General features: G+C 39.9%; 1 protein-coding gene across 1 annotated transcript in view; it reads left to right on the top strand.

The window, feature by feature from the left end:
• Window positions 1-16,165, top strand: part of csmd3b (CUB and Sushi multiple domains 3b) — a 1,941,594-nt gene that overhangs the window by 1,642,802 nt on the left and 282,627 nt on the right. The window contains exon 28 of the mRNA XM_060823982.1: window positions 3,981-4,119. Within this exon, the coding sequence (XP_060679965.1) occupies window positions 3,981-4,119 (139 nt within the window). The remainder of the gene's footprint in view (window positions 1-3,980; window positions 4,120-16,165) is intronic.

Raw genomic sequence — 16,165 nt, 5'->3', positions numbered from 1 at the left:
TTCAAAAGTGTGGTGACAAAAATTCAGAAACATTTTGTTCCTGTTAGAGTGAAGGGTAAGACTGGTAAGATTGAAGAATAATGGATAAATAAAAGTATTGATGTTCTAGTTAAGAAAAAACAGAATCTTATTTTAGATATAGACAACTTGGTTCAATTGAACCTCTTAATCAATATAAAGAGTGTTGGAGTATTCTTAAGAAAGAAATCAGGAAGACAAAGATGGGATATGAGACAGCATTTGCAGATAAGGTGAAGGATAATCCAAAGAGATTCTACAAATACCTTGAGAGCAAGAGGATAACTAGAGAGAGGGTAAGGTCTCTTAAAAATCAAGGAGATCAACTTTGTATGGAACTCCAGGAGATGGGAGAGATACTAAATGAATATTTCACATCAGCTTTTACTGTGGAGAAAGAAACTGAGTCCAGAGAACACAGAAATAGATTTTGATGTTAACAACCCTATCAACCTGGGTGGCAACATTCAAGAATCTATGTGCATAAACACCAAGATCTCTCTGCTCACCTACACTACCAAGAATCTTACCATTAGCCCAGTACTTTTTATTCCTGTTACTCCATCCAAAGCGAATCACCTCATACTTTTCTGCATTAAACACAATTTGCTACATCTCATTCCAGCTCTGCAGCTTTCCTATGTCCCTTTGTAGCCTGCAACATCCTTCCGCAATATCCACAACTCTACTGACCTTAGTGTCATCCGCAAATTTACTAACCCATCCTTTTAAGCCCTCATCCAGGTCATTTATAAAAGTGACAAACAACAGTGGCCCTAAAACAGATCCTTGTGACACACCACTAGTAACTGAACTCCAGGATGAACATTTCCCATCAACCACCACTTTCTGTCTTCTTTCAGCGAGCCAATTTCTGATCCAGACTGTTAAATCACCCTCAATTCTGTGCTCAGCATTTTGTGCAATAGCCTACCATGTGGAACCTTATCAAATGCCTTACTGAAATCCATGTTCACCACATCAACCACTTAACCCTCATCCAGCTGTTTGGTCACCTTCTCAAAGAACTCAATAAGGTTTGTGAGGCATGACCTACCCTTCACAAAACCTTGTTGAGTATCCTTAGTCAACTTATTCTTCTCTAGGTGATTATAAATCCTACCTCTTATAACCTTTTCCAACACTTTACCCACAACAGAAGTAAGGCTTACTCACCAGGGTTGTCTCTACTCCCCTTCTGGAACAAGGGGACAACATTTCATCAGAGGGAAATAGGTCTGGGTGGGTTACTCTTTGGAGGGTCAGTGTTGGGCCGAAGGGCCTGTTTTCACACTGTAGGGAATCTAATCTAAAAAAAATCTAATTTATTATCCTCTAGTCTTCTGGCACTGAATCCAAAAGCCTGTTTCTCAGTATTCTCCTTGACAGCATTGTCTTTTTTCAGTGGGAATACTGATGAAAAATATTCATTTAGTACTTCTCCTATCTCCTTGGATTCCACACACAACTTCCCAATACTATGATTGATTGGTCCTATTCTTTATCCCGTCATTCGTTTGTTTGTTCAATAACAATAACCCCAAGTTCAGTAAATGATGCAAATTGACACATCCCTGTATTGGCTTGTAGTGTCAAAAAATCACATAGACATGGCATTGGTGTTGATAGACAGGTCATGTATTGCCTTTATTAAAATCAAATATTCTCCTACAATGTACTGGAAAACTCATCCAGCACAATTGTAGCAATTCACTCAATCGTTTACCTGACTCTCAGTCTACAGACTCAGTAAAATTATGGTGAGGCATCATTTTTGTATGTCTTAGACAGTAATTTTAAGTAGATATTGTGAATTAGGAGGACAATTCCTATTGTACATTTTACAAGCCTTGTTCTTAGTCTTACATGGTCTAACAAAGTTATTGGCCAACGGAGATTATGCTCAAACAGCAAAATGCAAAACATAATGTGTAATCATTGTTGTGATTCTGAAATTTGCTGGACAATCCCAATGTATTCCAGTAACAAACAATTCAATATTTTAAATCAGGTTTCCAATGTGACAGTCAAATATTTGCTAGTAGCTTCATATATGCACAGGCAGGGACCACTGCAGGGAAAAAAAAAGAAACATATACAAGAATTGAAGTAAAAAGATGTTTGGAGCATCTTAGTTCTTTTCTCCCTTCCTCATGGCAGTCTCAGTCAATCAGTGTCAGTTTGCCAGACAATTGGCATAATTGTCATAAACAATATAAATTATTACTCTCTTCAAAATTTAACATGAATGTCTGTCTTGATGGATGCATAGTGAAAACCTTTGAAGCTAAATGGCATGCACCTTTTTTTCCAACAGCCAAGTTTCTAATTGAAAAAAATCTATGATTTGCTTTCTGAAAATTGACATAAAAAGTGACAAATAATGTTTTTGACTTTCTGGTCAGCTGTCTGTGACAATCCATCAATACAAATGATTTCTAGCTTTTATTGATTTCATTAATATTGCTGTTCCCTGAAAAATATCTGTGTCTTGGTGCTAGATTTGAATTACCATCAGAAAATGGGAAATTCATGTCCTAAAGATCACTGGCTGTTTGTCGGCTGCTTTCTCTGATGTTAATAACAAGCAATGTTGCTTTGCTGTTGATTGCAAAATCTAAATCATTCAGTAGAAATCATAAAGCCACAAAACACATAATACTCAATTAATAATTAGCATTATCATTATTTGTTGTTCATTAAGTATATACTTAAGTGTCTATCCAAATTACATGTTTACATTTTCTTTTCTAGGCCTGTCGAACAAAACACTTCTAAAGAAACACTAAACATTGATTTATTTTCTTTATATGTGTTCATAAGTTACACAATGTTGAATGCAGCATAATATTTATTTGAGATATATTGCTGATCTGAAAGCTTAAATATGTTAAAGCCAAGATTGCTGTTGTACGTTTCAATTTCTATGCCATTTCACTGCAGCCCAAATGTTTACTATGTAAAAATAGTAATATGCTTCCTTTCATTCACTGAGACTTTGTCTCTTTATGTTGTATGAATTCTGTTTATTCCTAAATATACCATAGTTATGTACGCTCTACCGTTAACTCTAGGAGAAAGTGAGGACTGCAGATGCTGGAGATCAGATCTGAAAATGTGTTGTTGGAAAAGCGCAGCAGGTCAGGCAGCATCCAAGGAGCAGGAGAATCGACATTTTGGGCATGAGCCCTTCTTCAGCAACACATTTTCAGCTCTGCAGTCAACTCTGCCTGCTTTGTCACTAGCTAATTGTGTGTAACATGCTGCTATTTGCTAAAGGAAGACAAGAATAATATATTTTCAAATCTGGATTGTGTGCTTCTCCAAAAGCACTTTTCACATGATTGATCATCTTCTTGTGGTGTTCAGTTGCTATGTTCTAATAAGATTAGAGATTGATATGGTGCAAAAGTAGGCCATTGATCCCATTGTGCTTGTGCCAACTTTTTCTTTATTTGTGAGTTGAGAGTTTCACTGACATGGCTAGAAATTGTTGGCAACCTTTAAAAAGCTATCCAATTAGTCATTGAAAATGCTGAGGTAAAGTATCTTTCCTTGCATCAAGTTTCAGTGTATTTATCAGCATGGAAATCCACTCAAATTGTGTATTAATGCGTAAAAGAATTATTCCGCTATTTTGGAAAGCATGCATTTTTTTTGTAATTGTTTATCTGTAAATAAATTGGAACTCGATAATTATTTTATTAGGGGAACTTTGCAAAAACTCTGATCCTTGCCCTAAAAGTTTGTGACACAAAAAATAGGTACCTCAAAAAGTAGACTGGTAGAAGAACAAAACAATTGTAAGGTTTTAGTTATTTTACAGTAAAATTCAAACAAGACCACACTTATTGTAAGACAGTTTGAATATGTGTTCATGTTTGTGGAATTTGAAGAGGGTTGTGAACTTGAATGAAATTTTCATAAATTGAGCACAATTGCTTGTTCATCTTATTTTTCAGCACCGTGTGGAGGCAATCTGACAAGTTCTTCAGGGTTTATTCTTTCACCGAATTACCCACATCCTTATCCACATGGCAAAGAGTGTGATTGGACTATCACAGTTAATAATGACTACATCATATCTTTGACATTCATTAGGTAAGTACTTTTCTTTCTTCAAAATTGATTACTTTGTTTACTCAATGTTAGTGGCATGCTTTGAGCTTTACTAAGATTCAGAGATGAAAGCCATAAGTAGTTGAATCACACAGACCCCGAGGAAAGTCATCATGAGGGTCAGTGATCTACCATGCACCAGAAGTAATTTAACTGTAATCAGCAGCCCTGCATTGCGGAAGAGAAAATGAATAACTACTTTTGCTCAACACTGAAATGTAATGAGCCTTGCTGGTGTGGGGAAATTGAACATGAGAGTTGTTTTTATTTTATATCTGCAAGTCAATAGACTGCCAATGCTTTCCATGTTAATGCATAATCAATGGCTTCTTGGTTGAGGTATTGAAGAGTGTCTGGCACATGGAAGTTATATTCACGAGAATATTTCATAACTTGATACTCAGCACAATGGGATGCATGTGTTAAAATCTGAAGAGACAATAACCATCCCCACCCGAACGAGGTGTTAAAATCGCCGGTGAGTTCACATATCGCACTAATTTGACAGATTCTGTTTTTAAGTTGCCCTTTAGGGTCTGCAGCCATTGCGACTTTTCCATCAGTTCATCCAATGAGAAGCAGTGTCATGCTGAAAAGCAGGCCAGCAAGGTCTTCCTTGTGGTACATAAAGAAGTCAGAGGGGCATGCCAACTGAAAAGGCTTGAAGCTACATTGCCTAGGACATTACTGGCCTGTCTCCTAAACCCCAGGCGATGAGGTCCAGCCTAAAACCTCCATACTGACAACCCAAAGAAAACCCTACATGCTGAGGACTATACCACTGGCCTGTGGTAGCAATCTCCTGTCAGGCACTGTTGTGTTTTCACCTTCTGTGTGAAACCAGCTGTTACGATGCCTGCTAGCTTTGGATAGAAGAACGAACGTATGCCAAGGAGGCCCAGTTTGTAAAAAAAATTCCATGTTTCATATTTCATGATTAGGTCAGTTTGCAGCCTACCTTTGGCCTTGCCTATCTGACACATTAAAATCAGGGCCTAGTGACATTTGCTTCCAATTTGACATTAATTGGGAACAGGTGCGAAGTCCTGTACAGAAAACTGAATTAAATTCATTTTTGTGCTCTCATTATCGACGGTAGACAGCTCAATGAAAGACTGTTCCTTTAGCTTTGTCTACTGAGAAAATCATTATAAATGGTGTTGAAGTAATCACTGACATAAAGGCAATCTATGCACCAGTGTAGGTGCCTCAGTAGCTGTGCAACATTACCCCAGTTGGATAGCTAAAAAGGTCACATTCTTACTGTGTGCATAAAAGGGTAAAAATGAGTAATGAAACTAAGTATATTTTGTTATAAACCTTTTTCTTCAACGGCACACAACTGTGAACTAAGGAAGTACAGTATTTGTAGTTCAGGATTTTTCCCCTTATTAAATAAATAGAAAATAATTCTGAATGTGGCAATGTATTAGCACTCCCTTCACCAAGATGGCCAGAATTGTCCAGTCCCACATTGGTGGGTTTATAAGGGCAGAGCAATCTGTCAGACTTCCTGAGACACCTTCCCACTGCCTCCCACCCTCCTACAAATTTATCTAAGGCTGGTGAAGCCCAAGATAGTCCATTCTCTCTCTCTTTCTCTCTCCCCAGTTGAAGCCTTTAAAGGATAATAGCTAGCTGCTAAAGGTGACCTCTCTTTCCCTCCCTCCACTATCTCCTCATTCCACTGGACTCAATGTTGAGACTCGCAGGACGAGTACAGAGTCAGGGTCCCTTCTCCACATTGGACAATTCCGGCAAATGTTGGTATTGCATGGCTTTTCCATCTTTTTTTGCAGAAAATACCAAGCCTGTCAATCAAGTGCTTATCCCTGTGGGTCTTGTGTCTGCTCCCCACAAAGAGTGCCCCCACTCTTAGCTAGTCCCAGGCTTTGAATCTTGAGGACTATTAGTAGTTTGTGTCCTGGCTACTGCTACCACCAGTCGTGCTGCAGCAATGGTGGACAGAAGTCCTGTCTTCAACTAATTGAGGGGCCTGAGAGTTTTACATGACTCTATGCCACTGTGATTGATAAGGATCTGTTCTTTGCCTGATGGGACAGGAAACACCACTGTCTGAATCATCCCTCCCTTTTATATTCTATTTGTCAATTGAAGATGTTGCCAACTTGTTGCTTCAAAAAAAGAATAAAATCTGAATTTTATTTTTGATCTGCTGTTTCAGTTTTTGTTTAATCCTGTGTTGGTTTTTAATTTGCGCGTGGAATGTGAACGTTCCTGACTCAGTCAACTTTTATTATCCAATCTCAGTTGCCTGAGAGAAGGTGGTGTTGACATCCTTCTTAAACTGTAGCTGTCCATTGAGTGCAGGGCTACTCACAGATCTATTAGACTCCGTACAGGTCTGGTGCAACAAATAGCTTGCCTGGCCATCACAGAGGGCAGTTAAGAGTCAACCAAATTGATGTGAATCTCGCATAGCATGTAGGTTAGACTGAGTAAGAATGGCAGATTTCCATCCCCACTTGAGATCAATAAACTGAACTCAGTAAATTGATGGCTTTGTGGTTGTCACTGCAATAGCTTTTAATTCCAGTTTTTACTGAATTCAAATTTCTTTATTGGCCATGCTATGAAATGAACTTATTCTTGGGGAACATTAGCCTCAGGTTTTGCATTTCTGGTTCAGTGATGTTATTACTTCACTACTGCCTCCTGTGACCTTTCAGGACATAACACTTTGCTCTTCAATGTAATGCTGTAAGTATCTTGATTACATTACATTAGATTCCCTATTGTGTGGAAACAGGTCCTTCGGCCCAACAACTCCACACCAACCCTCTGAAGAGAGACCCACCTGGACCCATTTCCTTCTGACTAATGCACCTAATACTATGGGCAATTTAGCATCGCCAATTCACCTGACCTACACATCTTCGGACTGTGAGAGGAAATCAGAGCACCCGGAAGAATCCCGCACATGAAAGACACGAGGAGAATGTGCAAACCCCACACAGGCTGGAATCAAACCTGGGTCTCTGGTGCTGTGAGGCAGCAGTGACAATTACTGAGATACCGTGACACCCCATCCTACAATCTTATTGTCAGATGAATCTTCACCATAGCACCTCATTGTGTAAGATCTATCTGTTGGATTTGCTGCTATCATTCGCTTTGCCAATTGGGATTTACAAAGTCAACGCAAAAAATCAGACTGCAGTAAAAACTGACCTGGTAGTCCAATGAGAAGGAGCAACTGTCTTAACCAATATACAATTCATTGTAACTATGTACAAGTTAGCCTGATATGATTGAGATTGTTACTGAGAGTGCAGGAGACTTCGATGTTAGATCTTAATCCTTGGAGATCCAAAGCTGTTCATCCACATGTATTCATGGGACATAATCATATTGGCTAGTGTTTAATGCATCACTCAGCATTAACCCTTTTAGACCTTTATATCCTTCTACAGCAGATATGATAGTTTTGTTAACAGTTGCAACATTGCAACTAAGGAGTGGCACTTCTGGATCATGCACGCAACTTTGGATGTGATGATTTGGAGGTGCCGGTGTTGGACTGGGGTGTACAAAGTTAAAAATCACATAGCACCAGGTTATAGCCCAACAGGTCGATCGTAACACAGAATTTATAGCAAAAATTTGCAGTGTGATGTAACTGAAATTATACATCGAAAAATTGATTGTCTGTTAAGCCTTTCGTCTGTTAGAATACAGTGATAGTTTCATTTCTTTCATGTGTAAATCACAAAACCCTTCATTTATGGGCGGCACGGTGGCACTGGGCGGCACGGTGGCACATTGGGCGGCACGGTGGCACAGTGGTTAGCACTGCTGCCTCACAGCGCCTGTAGACCCGGGTTCAATTCCCGACTCAGGCGACTGACTGTGTGGAGTTTGCACATTCTCCCCGTGTCTGCGTGGGTTTCCTCCGGGTGCTCCGGTTTCCTCCCACAGTCCAAAGATGTGCGGGTCAGGTGAATTGGCCAAGCTAAAAAAAATTGCCCGTAGTGTTAGGTAAGAGGTAAATGTAGGGGTATGGGTGGGTTGCGCTTCGGCGGGTCGGTGTGGACTTGTTGGGCCGAAGGGCCTGTTTCCACACTGTAAGTCTAATCTAATCTAGGTTTAATTGGAAGCACACTAGTTTTCGGAGCGACACTCCTTCATCAGGTGATTGTGGAGGGCTCGATCGTAACACAGAATTTATAGCAAAAATTTGCAGTGTGATGTAACTGAAATTATACATCGAAAAATTGATTGTCTGTTAAGCCTTTCGTCTGTTAGAATACAGTGATAGTTTCATTTCTTTCATGTGTAAATCACAAAACCCTTCATTTTAAAGTTGCATTCTTGGGTTAGCTGTTAAGCTAGACAATATGTTGAAGGTGTTAGCCCCCTGTGTTCTCTGTCTGATGTTTAGATTGATTCTAATCTAATAAGTGAGATAACAGTGTTTTATATAAATTCCTGCAGTTTTTGAGCTCAGAGTTCTACATGAATGTATGCAGTTTTTGATCAAAGTGCAATGTAACTCTGCAAGTACAAATTCACCCCACAAAATATATATGTGCATATGGGTCTTTGTGTGTGTCTGTCTGTTTGGGGTGGGGTTGTGAGCGAGAGAAAATGTGTGTGTGTAGTGGGTATAGAGTGTCTTAAGTCTGCGAGGGGGTGCTTGTGTGAGCGTGGGACTATGTGTATCTATAGGGTGTGTGTGGGTGTGTGCGCATTTGTGTGTACCTGTGTCTGTGTGTATGTGAGAGTGTGTGTATGTAGGAATATCTGTGTGTGTGTGTGTGTGTGTGTGTGTGTGTGTGTGTGTGTGTGTGTGTGTGTGTGTGTAGTGCAATGGTGATCACCTGTAATGTGACATGAACCCAAGGTCCCGGATGAGGCCCTCCCTATGGGTACCGAACTTAGCTATCAGCCTCTGCTTGGCCACTTTCCTCTGCTGCCTGTCCCGAAGTCCACCTTGGAGGATGGTCACCCGAAGGTCCGAGGCTGAATGTCCTGGACAACTGAAGTGTTCTCCACCCCAGACAGACAGACACACACAGACAAAGACCCACATACACGCATATATTTTGTGGGGTGAATTTGTACTTGCAGAGTTACATTGCACTTTGATCAAAAACTGCATATATTCATGTAGAACTCTGAGCTCAAAAACTGCAGGAATTTATGTAAAACACTGTTATCTCATTTATTAGATTAGAGTCAATCTAAACATCAGGTCATAGACAGAGAACACAGGGTGCTAACACCTTCAACATATTGTCTAGCTATCACCATTGTTCGCAGCTAACCGGAGAATGCAACTTTAAAAAGAAGGGTTTTGTGATTTACACATGAAAGAAATGAAACTATCACTGTATTATAAGAGATGAAAGGCTTAACAGACAATCAATTTTTCAATGTATAATTTCAATTACATCACACTGCAAATTTTTGCTATAAATTCTGTGTTACGATCGAGTCCTCCACAATCACCTGATGAAGGAGCGTCGCTCCAAAAGCTAGTGTGCTTCCAATTAAACCTGTTGGACTATAACCTGGTGTTGTGTGATTTTTAACTTTGGATGTGGGGTTTGAAGCCAACAAATCTTTAGATGGAACAGCATGAGTGTTACCTTCAGAGCAGCAGCAGCAGCACAAATGATTGCACAATTTAGTCAGCTGGAATTAACTCAGTTAGTGGTTGCAAAAATACAATTTGTCATGAGTCTGTATTGCATGGTTTATTCACTGGATTTTATTATTTATGCTAAGTAATGTTTTCTGAAATTTCGGGAATTATTCAGTTGCATTTGATGACCCACTGAGTCCAAATGTTGTCAATTAGTGAAATAGTTTTCTACTAACTGCCAATCTGTTATGCAAGTTTGTTTCAAACATAATTATCAGCCACATAATTACATCATGACTGATAGCTGAAGAAATGAACTTGGGTTAGCAGCTACAGTTGAAGGTTAGATTTCTGTTCATCAACTGTTAGAATCTGAGATCATCCAAAACTTCATTGAAACTGAAGTTTGTCATGACCATATTGAAATGGATCACAATTCCATGGATTTGGTAAGGTATGCACTTAGTGTGATCAGTCTAGCAAATTGTTGCATTCATTGAATATCATGAAATTGTAATTGTTTACAAGTTGCCGCAGTTCTTTGAGGACGCCCCGGGAGCAGGGAAGGCTCTGTCCTCTAAGTGGTGCAAATCAGTTAAATCAACTATTGATCTTTCCTTGTTAGGTTGGTTTTGTATTGGTGTTCCCATCAAAATGCAGGAAAAGTGCAAAATTAAGACTAAAGCAGTTATGAATAGATGACAAAAAGATTTCATTCGGTCAAATATTTGGGAAGTACCAAAGAGTTGCCTGCCTGGAAATCAGCAGGAACATTTCATCTTATTCTTTATATTTTCAGCAGAATATCCCCGAAAACTAGGAGAATAAATGGCTCCTTATGACTTTTTTTTCTGATATATGGATGTTCTGACTGGGTTACAGGAGCAATCAAGGGAGGGTCCTGACAGAAAGTTAACTCCAAAAAATGTTACTGTTGTTTCAGGTGGTTTGCAATTTTAACTGTTGAATCTGTAAGGGTTTGGATGATTGGTAGTTTTATTAGCTGTAGTAAGTCGGAGCTTTTTGTCATAGTGGACAATTGTTAGCAAATTATATTTTTTCTTTTAATTACACATCGACCTGTCACTATACAGTTCATTGTATCTACACTATGTATAGTGGATGAATGGGAATGGAAATGCAATACCTTGGTATGGCTTTATGAGAGATCATGGCAGGTGAGGGGAGATATACTTTGTCACAGGGTCAAGAGGAGAACCATTTGAACTTACCTTCAGGTAAGCTCTGCGCTGTCGCATATTTTTGCCCATCCAGCGGTTCAGGCAAATTTTATCCTGAAGGGACCTGCACAAGAAGATTTTTATAATTCCTTTTTAGGAGAAGGAACACCAGTGCAGACAAAGGGATTCATGGCAGTGAACGTACCATTGGAGGCATTGTTGGTGCAGGCGGAAAGAGGGACGATGATGGGTCTACAAGGACTAGTCTCAGTCGTAAGTTGGAGCAGTAGCCAGAAAGGTCGTGTCCTGTAGCCTAGACCTGAGGACCTGGCATCAGCATCACAAGAATCTATTTTCCTCACAAGGATTGTCAAAGTCAGTGAATTTATCTTAACAGGACACTTGCTATCTGTCTCACTCTCTACCTCTCAATCTACTCTTGAGCGTGCAGGTGAATAGATCTTTAAAGTGCCATAAACAAATGTAGAACATAATCAAGAAAGCAAATAAAATTCTGGGGCATGCGCCCTCTTGTGGTGCAGAAGTATTGTCCCTATTCCTGGACCAAGGAGCCTGGATTAGACATACACCCTAAGCTTGGATTCAAGTCCCACCTGCTCCAGAAGTGTGTAATGACATTGCTGAACAGGTTGACTAGAAAAAAAAGTTAAATTAAAAATAAATCTGGCTTTCATATCAAGAGGACTGAAATACAAGGGCCACGGAAGTTATGCTGAAGTTATACCAAACCCTGGTTAGACTCCACTTGGAGTATTGTGAGCAGATTTGGGCACCAAAAGCTAGGATGGATGCAAAATCCAAAAAAACTGCAGATGCTGTAAATCAGAAAAACAAAACTGAAATTGCTGGAGAAGCTCAGCAGGTCTAACAGCATTTGTGTAGAGAAGTCAGATTTAATATTTAAGGTGCAGTGACTCTTCACTGTGCAATCTATGTTTGTGCTCAAGCATGCTAAATATTCTTCCAAAAATGGCAGTGGATTCTGGAGCAGTTGTTAACTTTAAATCTGAGAAAGGTTAATTTTTGTTAAGTGAAGTTGTTAAGGGATTTGGGCCCAAAGCAGGTATGAGGAATTAGATCATAGATCCACTGTGATATCATTGAACTGTGGAACAGGCTCGAGGGGCTGAATGGCCTACTCTTGTTTCAATTTTCCTTTGTACCTCTGCCCGATAAACTGCATCTCCGTCAATCTGGCAGCAGTGCTTGGTACAGAGCCCGATATCCAGATACTCCGTTTCGTTCTCACACTTTACTGCTGCCAACCACACAGCCATCTCAATTCCTGTACATAAGTCCAGCCAATTAGTTGTTACATCCCCTTTATTGTTATGCGATCATCAACACACTTCCCTTGCTGTTTCAAGCCAGGGGCACAATAGAATGGTGCAGAGCAGAACTGTCAGGGGTCAAGTGCCTTCATGAAAGAATGGTTCCCAAGTTGGGCCAGCACTGTGTTGTAGTATCCAGTGTTAATGGGAATATTGAGAATGATGCCTTATGCCCCTGCTGAATGTCAGTATGTGCTTATCCTGCGATCTGGCATGATGTTAATGGTGTGGCAGGGCCTCTTATTTCCCACCCACCTTCCTTCCCACATGCTAAACCTTCTCAGTCCCAGCATTCAGACACCAAAGAGTTTCTAATTGTTCAGCAATAGGAACCCTAGGAAGAGGAAAAGAGTAAACAGTTGAAGGATACAGGACAGACCATTTGGGGAAAAGCGTCATTACCCAGACGGTGGTGTTAACTGTCGAATTCCGTCCATCGAAAGTGGTTGAGGCCAAAACATTGATTTGTTTTTTTCAAGAAGAAGTTAGATACTTTTCTTGAGACTAAATGGATAAAAGGCCAGAGGGAGAAGGTGGGAACAGGGTATAGGGAGAAGGTGGGAAAAGGGAACTCAGCTGGATGATCAGCTGTGACCATACATGGTCCAATGCTGAATAATCTACCTCTGCTCCTATTTTCTATGTTTCTGTGACACAAAAGAGCAATGCTATTTGAGACTAGTCAAACCTGTATCCCTCATGTTTTTTATAGTTCTTCTCACCGAATGAAATATAAACAATCACTGTGAGGATTACTGAAAAGAGAGATGTGTAGACGAAGCTTTTTACGATGATCTTATCAAGACCAAACAAGAAATACCCAGCGATTTGGAAGGCCCACTTTGCCCCATTGCTTTCTCCATGACAACATCAAAGCCTATAAGAATTGACTGACTAACCAATCAGCAATATTTTCTTGTGTACTATGATTTGTATTGTTACAAAAACATTTGAAAACATGCCATCTTACACACATACCTTTACCTCGCATTTGAAAACATGCCATCTTACACACATACCTTTACCTCGCTCCCACTTCTCGATCTCTGGAATGCATCTACTGTTTCAGACTGCTTCACAAGTACTGTGCAAAAACTGAAGGAACTGCGGATGCTGTAAACAAAACCAGGAATTCCTGGAAAAGCTGAACAAGTTTGGCAGTATCTATGAAGAGAAATTAGAGTTAATGTTTCTGGTCGAGTGACCCTTCCCTCAGAATGCTTCTGAGGAAGGATTACTTGACCCAAAATGTTAACTCTGATTTCTCTCCTTAGATGCTGCCAGACTTTGCTGAATTTTTCCAGCAATTTCTGTTTTTGTAACCAATGCCTAGTGTTGTTTGAACAGAAATTTTCTGCCAATAAGTAGGAGGAAAATTAAGCCATTGACTTTGGCTTCCATCAGAAGTACAGGTCCCTCACTATGAGCTCTACTCCTCTTCCTGTCCTGTCTGAAGTGAAAATTTATAATATTTAATTACCATTAAAACCGCCTATTCCTACTCCTATTGTGTCATGCCTCTCCACCTCTGCGTCAGCTACTGAAACCCTTATCCATGTGGATTGGATTAATTTCAATGTGTTTCCAACCCATCACCCTGCAAACGACTTGAGCCCTGGGGTTCTGTCTTGTGGTCCTGTGCTCTCCTCCAAGTCTTTTGAGCATCTGTAATTTTAATTCCTTTGCGACTGATGACCCTCTCTTCAATCTCTGAAATTTCCTCATTGTATCTCTCTGCTTCTCTTCTGCTTTCCTCTTTTGTATACTTCTTATATTTTTGACTTTGACAAAGTCTTTGCTCATCTGACCAAATATTTACTTGTGCAGTTCCATGTCATATTTTATTTCTTAAATTCAATAAATTACTTATTGAATTTAAGAAATGACTTGGGACATGTTTTTTATGTTTAAGATGCTGTTTAGCTACAAGTGGTTGTTATTCACTTAATTGTTTATACACTCAATCTATTAAATTACATTAGTAAAATGGCAAACATCAATTTCATTTCCAATGAAGTAACCAACATACAGTCTATGTCATGCTCCATTAATTTAGGAGAATAGAATTTTAATATTTTTCAATTAGTTTCATTGAAGTAATGCAACTAACGCATGAAACAAAAGCATGTCTAATGGGAGTTTTCCTCCTTCATTCAGCAATCCCAGATTCCCCAAGTGCACATTTTCCTTGTGACTATTGGTCAGTCTCTTTTCTGGGGAGCATGGTGCAAATTTCCCACCGGCCAATTTTCACAAAAATGTCTGATGTGAGTGCAAGATGAGATTTCCAACATTCTTCTGCACAGTAAATGTTACCGATTGAATTGGTCATTTTTGTCATAGCTAACCTTTGATTTGAGGGTAACATCCACTCCGAATTTTGCTTTTTTGCTTTGAGGCTTCATACGACTGAATAGGCCAATTCTGGGCCTGTAAATCTTTACACAAATCAGGCAGGGTAACACATAAGGAATGTAGGACTTTCTTCTTCTTTTTCTTCCTCCCCTGTTGCATCGCTGCCTTATGGTAAGGCATTTATACTCACAGTGTAATGCAGCTTGATGGACAGGTTATTGTCATTTTTAATGATTGGTAGCAACTCTTCACAGTCATAAGTGTCAATTCTTCCACACTTCAAGAAAAGCTTCAGAGTGTCTCTGTCAGGTTTTCTTTGTTCTTCCCTGGAATGCTGGCCGTTTGAGAGGTAAGAAAATTAGACCTGGCTAGGGGGAAGATTTTCACCAAGCTGGGCGCAGTGCCCAGTCCATCACAATGGCTTTTGAAGGAGTGCAGCCTGAATGCATGTAGAGCTGTCTTCAAAAAGGCCTTTGCTGATGGTTTGACAGTCATCTTATTGAATCAAAATAAGTCAGCATTGCTTGTGGTTTTTCTTTTTTTTTGCATTGTTGACATGCAGCCCAGGTCTCACTCCATAACTTAAATTCAATTTCTTAAAGTCATTTCTTAAATTCAATCAGAATTTATTGAATTTAAGAAACAAAATATGACATGGAACTGCACAAGTAAATATTTGGTCAGATGAACAAATGTTGTCAGCTGCTTTATACACAAGGATTGCTTTAGAGCGGTTGTCAAACATTCCTCGCTGTAATTTGGAGAAGCCTAAGCTCCTCTCATGGAAACTCATGGAAAGCTAGGTTGTGTGGAAGGTGATCTCACCTGATGGGGATTGGTAAGAGATTGAGGGGGTTGGTAAGAGATTGAGGGGGTTGTTGGAAGCAAGGGGAGGGGTTTGGTTCTCATCATTCACCCACCTACCTTTGATCTATCCCCTCAATTGTTCACAGATTAGTGCAAGCTGACAATCAAGTCTTCATAAACCTGCTAATGAGTTGGGTTAGCTTGTCTTTCTTGTCCTGATTATTGCTAAAATAATTGCATCCCAAATGGGGTGAGGCCCTGAAGACAGTCTATAATTAACCATCAGGGCTTCAGTTGTTGGGGACTTACAATGTGGATCTTGGGCCTTCTGCTCCAGAACTTAATTCATGCAAAAGCAGGAATGTGGCCACCCTTCCAACTGATTATGTTCACTTTCCACCTCTAGGCTTAGTGACTCCAGATCCAGAACATTCTGACCCTTGCCAATCAGTTAACAGGCTGAGACAAGTCGCTCAGGAACAAGTTCATATCCAAGTACACTTTTAAATTTTGTGATGGTTTCTGGCGGTGAGTTACAGATCCATTGTATCCTCTGGGTGAAAGGACCGACCCTCAAATCTCCCATAAACATTATGATTCATACCTAAGGCCTAAGCCAAAGGATACGTACTCTTCAACTAAAGGTTATTGGACTTTCCAGTCCATTCTGCTCAGCCCCCCTTTGAAGTGCATAGAACCAGTGCTGTTTGAGGAATGGATAGACA

Source organism: Hemiscyllium ocellatum, chromosome 4 (genome assembly GCF_020745735.1).
Source record: "Hemiscyllium ocellatum isolate sHemOce1 chromosome 4, sHemOce1.pat.X.cur, whole genome shotgun sequence".
Lineage (NCBI taxonomy): Eukaryota > Metazoa > Chordata > Chondrichthyes > Orectolobiformes > Hemiscylliidae > Hemiscyllium > Hemiscyllium ocellatum.
This window is presented reverse-complemented; position numbering and strand designations above follow the sequence as displayed.